Source organism: Nannospalax galili, unplaced genomic scaffold (genome assembly GCF_000622305.1).
Source record: "Nannospalax galili isolate Female #2095 unplaced genomic scaffold, S.galili_v1.0 scaffold242, whole genome shotgun sequence".
NCBI lineage: Eukaryota > Metazoa > Chordata > Mammalia > Rodentia > Spalacidae > Nannospalax > Nannospalax galili.
In genome coordinates this window covers 551,771-559,877 of record NW_008348081.1, presented here as the reverse complement: position 1 = coordinate 559,877, position 8,107 = coordinate 551,771, and the positions used below count along the sequence as shown (strand labels likewise).

The following is an 8,107-nucleotide window of genomic DNA, read 5'->3' as shown; positions in this document are numbered from 1 at the left end:
AAATTTGGCCAAGAACCTGGAAACATCCAGCTTAGACCTGACCAACAGTAACAGATTCTTTAAGAAGTTGTGGGTGGATCTCTGTGAGATCGGGGCCAGTTTGGTCTTCATAGTGAGTTCCAGGTCAGCTGTGGCTACAGGGATGCAGAATAAAATTAAAACTCTTCCAGAGTTGTAAACACAAGTCAATTCTAATTGACTTCCACAAAAATGTTTTTCCAGGTATATAGGTACCCTGAAAAATCAGCCAGAGGACTGGATTGTTCAGCTTGAGCTGGAAGGAAGGGAGCTGGTGCACGACCAAGATACTGGCACCAAGAATGGTCTGCCTAGAAATGCTATTGCTGTCCTGGGGCTCTCTGGGACACTTGCCACCACACTGCAGGATTCTGTCACTCTGCAGGCCTGTAAATGCTCACTCACAGTGGCAGCTTCTTCCCTCAAATGTGAACCACTGTTTCATGCCTTTAAAAAAATCCACACTATTTTTTTCTCCCACATTTGGAGTTTAGACTTACATATCTATGCACACACACACACACACACACACGATAAAAGGAGAACATTTGGAGGAAAGAAGGAGTTCCTAAGTAGGAGGAAGGCAGGATGGGAAAGTACGACAGGAGAATGTGGATGGGGAAGAGAATGGGTATGAGCAAAGTACAAAATGTGAGTATGAAAACGTCATCATAAAACTCATTATTCTGGATTCCAACTGGCTAATTTTAGAAATATGTTAATGTAGCCATGCCAATTCATGTGGGAGGAATATTTGCCCACCTTTTGGGTTCTTGAAGTCTGTCCCTTCCCAATTACAGGTAAGACAGAGTGTAAGTAGAGGCAAAAGTAATTATTTAAATGAAAAATTCCGATTTATTTTCAAATAGATTAACATTAATGTATACTGTAAGAAGCTGAAGCAGAATCAGAGTGATTTGCTGCATAGAAAGATTTTTGTCTTTTAAATTTCTGAATAAGGTTAATATTCCTATTCATTAGCCACTAAATTACAACACAGAAATTTATAATTATAAAATAATTATAATTATATCTAACTGATCATTAAGTTATACTTTACAATTGCCTTGGTTAAATGAATGTTTCATGCTATTTAATCTTTGAAGAAAATGCTAGGAGAGCGATGCTGCCTAACGAGCGCCTGCCATCTAGTGGCCAGATACATTAATACAACAGCAGAAATCTTGGTGTGCTTGTTGGAGAGGTCTCCCCAGTTTGCCCCACTTTACAATTTTCCCAATGTTTTCACCCCATGGACTACATAGGGAAACATCCTTAGATTTTTGAAGTGATAGTTCATTCTATACTATTCAATTTCAAAATCGTTGCAAATATAAATTTGGGGGGCATGCTGTTCTCTCATAGTGAATATGACTGACAGTTATAAATATGCAAATAACCCGTGGGTCACTGGTATCATGGATTGCTGGCTAAACCTCCCACTCCCCAAACTAATAAGCTTAATTTAAGAAAAAATAAAGATGGCCTGTCAGCATTTTTGCACTCATCTCTAACAAGAATGGGAAAGTCATCAATAAATAAGACCAGATCATGCCTCAGCTTCATTCTTCCCAATCCTTATAATGCTTAGAAGACAGTGTTAGTCAAGCCACCTCTCTGAAGATAACTGCGTAATTTCTTACATATCTGAGAGTAATAAAGCTAACCAACTTCAAAGATATTCTCTTGCTGTAACATTAATCTCTAAGAACACTTGCAAGAGGAAGTAGCAAATATTGAGCCAGTGATCTAAGAAACTCAAGAAAGGTAGGTGCTTTGACTAAGAAGGTGAGGTGGTGCTGGAACAGACAGCATTAATGGCATTTAGTGCAATCTAGAGATGAGGTTTGCTTGTGGCTTCCAGGCTTTGTTAGCATATTGTTTTCTTGAGCCAATACTGTGCAAGGGGTCTAGTGAAAATTTCAGTCTGAATCTGAAAGTCAAAGCAAGATTTGGAGTATTAACCAGGAAGGCCAGCTAGAGTTGGGGTTTGGGGATCAGGGGGACTGGTCTGCAGAGAGGAAGATGAATTTTGAAATTAGAAAAAATGAGTGGCTTTCATAAACTTCTGAGCAGGCAGAAGCTCTAGATAGAGGCCTGGCCATGAAGTTATTGTCGTCAGAATCTGGGTGGACACTTCTTCCCTTCTCAAAACTCTCCTTGCCTCCTCCTGTCTGGCTTTGTCTGGTTGCCATTAATTAGCTGTCTCCTTTCTTTGCTGTGGCTGTTCCCTAAGTGGCCATATCAGTTTTTATCATTTATATGTGAAGCCCACAATTACTTGTAATTTTTGAATATGTAAATTAAAATTAATTAGGTGAAACTTCTGATCTCTCTGAAGAGTAAGTTTCTGATAAATTGCCTATGACCTTCAAATTGTTTTCCTGTTGTCTAATCCTAAAAGGGGGGCAGGTATCAAATGCTCTCTATTTCTAAAAGTAAAACCTATCCTTCTGGTCTCTAGAAAGCCTGGTTTCCAGCATTGGCTACGACCAAAGAGCTTATATTTCTGCACGTGTACTAGGCATTGTCTGGGTTTAGATATGGTTCTTCCTGTCTTGCTCTGTTGGACTTTTTTTAAGGTAACAGTGAAAATTTTATAAACTTTATTTTTATGTGTGTATTTTGCTTGTGTGTATTTAAGTGCACCCTGCCTGCAATGCCCACGGAGGCCAGAAGACAGTATCGGATCCCCTGGAACCAGAGCTATGGAGGAAGAGGGTTGTTAGCTACCATGTGGGTGCTAGGAACCGAATCCTGGTCCTCTGCAAGAGCAGCCAGGACTCTTAACTGCTGAGCCATCTCTCCAGTCCCAATAGTGAACACTCAATAATTCGGTAATAGTAGTACCCTTAAAAAAAGCAAATTAAAAATATTTCATGAATTTCACAAATATGATAATGTTTTAGAAGAGAAATATAAATGTGGCCTTCAAAGATGCTAAACCTGCATATTGTTTCTAAAGGCTAAAAGATTTGTGAGAGCTAGAATATTCTTCTATGTCTGGCCTCAGGCCCCTGAAAGACTGCCAGCAGAGGAACAGCACAGGGGTTATGACATCCACCCACCCACCCTCTGAAGAAGCACAGGTGCCACTTTCCCCAGGGTTTCTAGGTAGGGAATTTGACCCCTTTTATACTTTGATAATGTCCACTAACCTTCAGCCAGTGGCTATTTCATCTTAATGAAGGCATTTCAGTTCTAGTATGGGACTTGTAATTTGGTCATTGTTTTATTGTACACTGCCCTAAACCTCAAACATGCTAAGCGTTCATTGCACCAGGGAACTACGCCCCCACTCCTTTATTCTATTCTGAGGGAGGAGCTAAGATTCTAGGGAATTTGTGATTTTGTTCTAATCCACCTTACATAATATCCATAAACAATATAAAATGCTATAGCAAAAGAAAGGAATTCACCCGAATAGAACATTTCAGTGACTTACTAAAAACTTGACTAGCATTTTCTATGCCCCTTTGAATGCCAGTGGGATGAGAGTGTGTCTGTGTTAACATAGTACCAGTTGCGGGGGATGGGGGGTGGGGGAGGATTAGCCTGTTATTTAATCCAGAGAGAGAAGCTAATTGAAAGAAACAGAAGCGCTTAATTTGGGCTGATTCCTGTAAATCAGTACTTTTACCATGAATATGAAGTAGTTTCATTCATTATGGTTCCTACTGTGAGGTACAGACATTCACTAATGGTAAGTTGTGCCTCTTACATATACTAATTGTATAAATAATCGAAGTGTACTACATTGTGTTTTCCTGTGAAATAGGGAGCGTTCATAAACAAACGAACCGGGGAGAGGGAATCTCAGACACTTTTTTTTTTTTTCATTTACCAACTAGAACTGTAGGATGTTTTATATGGCTGCCATTCAATCTCCTCCAGTGGTTTTAGCAGCCACTTTAGAATCAGCTTCATGCTAAGTTTAGAATCGCCATCACAAAAGGATGAGGTGGGATGGGGAAGAGTGCCGGAAGGAACCACCGGACTCTGGGGAGGGGGTAATGGTAAAATCACTAAATAATCACTAAATAATTTAACAGAAGAGTTATCTTCCCCGAGCAAATAACTTCTGTGCTTAATCACAATCCAGACTGCTTGTTGCGCACTCCCAGAAGGCGACCTCCGCAACCCCTACGGTGGCGATTTGCGCAGCAAAGAAAGCGTCCTAGATTCTAAACACAATTATTCCCCTGGTCTGCTCTGGAAACTGGCCGCACCTTGGCCGCTCTCTGCCTGTGACCAGCACCCACAAGTTGAAGCGAGAATTTTCCAGGCAGGATGCAGGGACGTGGCCTGGGCACCTAAGGACTAGGTAGGGGTGCAGTCCTTCCCGTCCGGGCGGGCAGGGAGTCCGGCTGCCGCGGGCCTGAGTCCGGGGACCGCTCCCTCCCCTTCCCCGCGCACCGCTCTGCGCAGAGTGTGGCCGAGCGGCTCGGGTCCCAGCCCTGGGAGTGGCTGGCAGCCTGGGAAGGTCGCCAACGCCTGAAAGCGCCATCCGAAGAAAGTGGCCGAGAGGCCCCGCGAGCCCGTCGCCTCCGGGTTACCCGGGGTCCAGGCTGGAAGCCGAGGCGGGCGCCCGCGGGGACCCACGACCAGGGAGCGCGGGTGGCGGAAGTCCCGGGCGCCGCCGAGCCCCGCAGTGTTTGCCGTCCGCCTGTGGGCGCAGCGGGCCGCGCAGAGGGAGGTGGCGAGGCGGGGGCCGGGCGGGGGCGGAGTGGGGGCGGAGCGGAGCCTCCTGCAGCCACGCCGTCGTCGCTCTCCCCTCCCAGCCACCGCCTCCGCCGGGCTGAGCAGCCAGGAGTCCGCGGCGCCCGCTCGCGGCCGCGGGATGGGGAGCTAGCGCCACGGCGGCCGCAGTGGCCGCAGCCCAGCCGACCGCCGCCCCCGGGCCCGTCCCACCGGGAGCTCCGGGCGCAGTCAGCCCGGCCCCGAACCAGGCCCGCGGGCGGCGGCGGCGGAGGAGCTGGACAGGTGCGTGTGGCTGGAAGATGGCGCCCTCGGGCCCCGGTGGCGTGAGGCGGCGGTGCCGGCGGGTGCTCTACTGGATCCCGGTGGTGTTCATCAGCCTCCTGCTGGGCTGGTCCTACTACGCCTACGCCGTGCAGCTGTGCATAGGTGAGCGTGCCCCACAACCCCGCATCCTCGCAGTCCGGCATCCTCGCTTCCTCGCTTCCCCGCATCCCCCCATCCTCGCGTCCTCGCAGCCCCGTATCCTCCTTGACTCACTCTCCTGCTCCCCTGGCCGCGCTGGGTTACTGGGTCACCTCAACCCCAGGACGCGCAGCTCACAGCACCCCGCTGCCTCTCGCTCAGCACTGCCACCCAGCCACACCCCCTAGCTGGGCAGGATGGACCCGGGACCGCGGTGGTCTCCACTCTACACTACCTCCTTAGAGAGCCGAGGCTCCGGAGGCTGCGCTGGAGGCCGGAGGGCTCGAAGCTGGGCCCAGAATCGAAGCTGCGCCAGACCCGCGAGTGGGAATGTTGGCCTCGGCCTGGGTAACGGAGCCAGATTCTTATCTGTTGACATGGATCCACTTTATAAAAAAAAAAAAAATGTGACAGTGCTCGCCAGCATTTTCGCTGCCTTTATGGTTTGAGCATTGCTAATTGGACACTTTCTAGTTCAAAATGAAGCAGAAGGAGGTGCGCCACTAGAAAGTATTTTCGAAGACATAGGTGACACACAGGACCACAATTTAAATGTTAGGATAATAGAAAGGGGGGAGAAAAAATTTTTACTCAGGGAGCCAAGGTGCCCCAGTCCAAGATAAGGGTTCTTAGCTGGTGAGTAGGGTACTGTCAATGCTTAAGATTTCTTTAAAGGTTGAGTAGCCACAATTATGATGCGAATATAAACTTTCCGCCCTCAGAGATTTTATGAAAGCTGATGTATGCTACCAGGAAGAAATGTTCCAAGACGTTTCTGCCAGTGACTTGCGAATATTTTTCTGATGTTCCATCTAGCAAAGTGTCTATATAGACACATACACACGGTGCGCTACCAAGCACCTGCCTTGGGTGGAACAAGATAACCAGTACATAAGGCCCCATTTCCTTGAACTTTTGCAGCCTGAGCATTTTCCGAGTTTCATGACTGAGATGCAGAACCTTGTTTGAAGCCGTCTTTTCTCCAAATGCTCATCCTGTGAGAAACAGCATCACAATGATACACAAAATAACTTTTGACATAACTTTCAAGAGAATTGAGACTAATTTACCATTTCATATAGTCTTTAAATTTACCATTATTGCTTCCTTTACTGGGTTAAGAAACAATCTTTTAATCCAAAATGAAGTGAATTTGTTTTGGGAAAAAAAAAAGATTGGGGTATACTGACATCTTCGTGGCAGTGTATATAGATGTTTGATGGTCATGGATAATGTATAAGAAGAATGTTAAAGAGGTATGGGAAAAAGCTATTAGAATTTTTGTATTAACGGTTAATCTTTAAATAGCTTGCTTTATTGAAATATCCATATATTGCATAACTATTAAGAAACTGTTGTATTTTATTCCTTCAAGTCTTAGAAATAGTGAACATTATCAATTAATGTAACTGTTGCAAAAGAGGAAAGCCCTAGAAGTCTTCATTATCAAAACAGGCAGCTCACTCTCCTTGATTACCATAGTAAGTTAAGCTTCTTAACCTGGCATAATGGCTCATTGCCCATCAAGAGGAAGTGTTTGAAGGTAGAGAGTGTTCCTGCACTGGTACCAGATGCTGCAAGGGAGAGCTTAATTGGGTAGGCAGGTGATGATCAAGGAACTAAATAGAAAGGGGCTATTGTATCTGAGCGGTATTGTGCATGCTGTTGGCATGTGTGTGCATGTGTGTGCAGGTGTATTTGCCTGTGCTAGTGCATGTGGAAGCCAGAGGTCAAGGTTGGATGTCTTCCTCAATTACTCTCCAGTTTATTTTTTGAGTCAGAGTTTCTCACTGACACTGGAGCTCACATTTTCTGCTGCACTGACAGGCCAAAAAGCCCCAAGAATCTGCCCGTCTCTACTGCCAGAACTGGATTATAGGCATGCGCACACCCAACTTTTACATGGGTGCTGGGGATCTGACCTCAGGTCCTCTTGCTAATGCAGTGAGCACTTTACCCACTGAGCCATCTCCCTAGCCCTTGATCCATGTTTTTACATATACATTTTGTAAGTTTAAGATCAAGTATCCATGAAATATGTGTCTCTCTTTTCCTAAGTGATGATTCAATTGAGGGAAGTTTCCTAAGTGGCATGGGCTACTATTGATACATTACCTAATGAAGTATCCTGCCATTTCCCATCACTGCCCACCTGTTCTGGGCCTAAATGCTTGCCACAGTAAAATCATTCAGTAAATCTGGCATAAATAAATAAATGGTTTAGAGGCAATACCTCCCAGGTTGTCAGAAAGCAGTTTTGAATATTCTTATTGCCACAGAAACAAAAAGGATGAGACTGTTATAAAAAGTCTAGATGGTAAAGACCAAAAGACAAAGTAAGTTGCAGGTGCATTTGATTTTGGTGAAAATGGCAGTCTAGAAGTGGTATGCTCTAAAAAGCCTTGCCTTGCCCAGCCTTGGATAGGTGAGAAGTTGGCATTAACTGTACTGTTCTTTTCTAGGCACAGAGAAGATGGCAACGACTAGTGTGACTGATACGCACACAGCCAGCCTTTGCTGCTTCTCACAAAGAAAATGCCAGCCCCCACCCCCACTCTCACATTAATCACATCTCATTCTGCCCTGCCCTTGCTAAAAAGCCTTGCCTTGCCCAGCCTTGGATAGGTGAGAAGTTGGCATTAACTGTACTGTTCTTTTCTAGGCACAGAGAAGATGGCAACGACTAGTGTGACTGATACGCACACAGCCAGCCTTTGCTGCTTCTCACAAAGAAAATGCCAGCCCCCACCCCCACTCTCACATTAATCACATCTCATTCTGCCCTGCCCTTGGCTTTGTTCTCTCTCTCTCTCTCTCTCTCTCTCTCTCTCCCTCTCTCTCTCTCTCTTTTTTCTCTCTCTCAGTTCTTAATTTATCAAACTCTTCCTTAGAAATCAGATGTGGTTGGTAATCTAAAAGACATGAG

The 8,107-nt window shown here is 45.7% G+C and overlaps 1 protein-coding gene across 1 annotated transcript in view; it reads left to right on the top strand.

Moving 5' to 3' along the window:
- Window positions 1-4,770: 4,770 nt before the first annotated feature.
- Window positions 4,771-8,107, top strand: part of Zdhhc2 (zinc finger DHHC-type containing 2) — a gene marked incomplete in the record, with an annotated part of 72,670 nt that continues 69,333 nt past the window's right edge. The window contains 1 exon segment of the mRNA XM_008844519.3: window positions 4,771-5,145. Within this exon segment, the coding sequence (XP_008842741.1) occupies window positions 5,019-5,145 (127 nt within the window).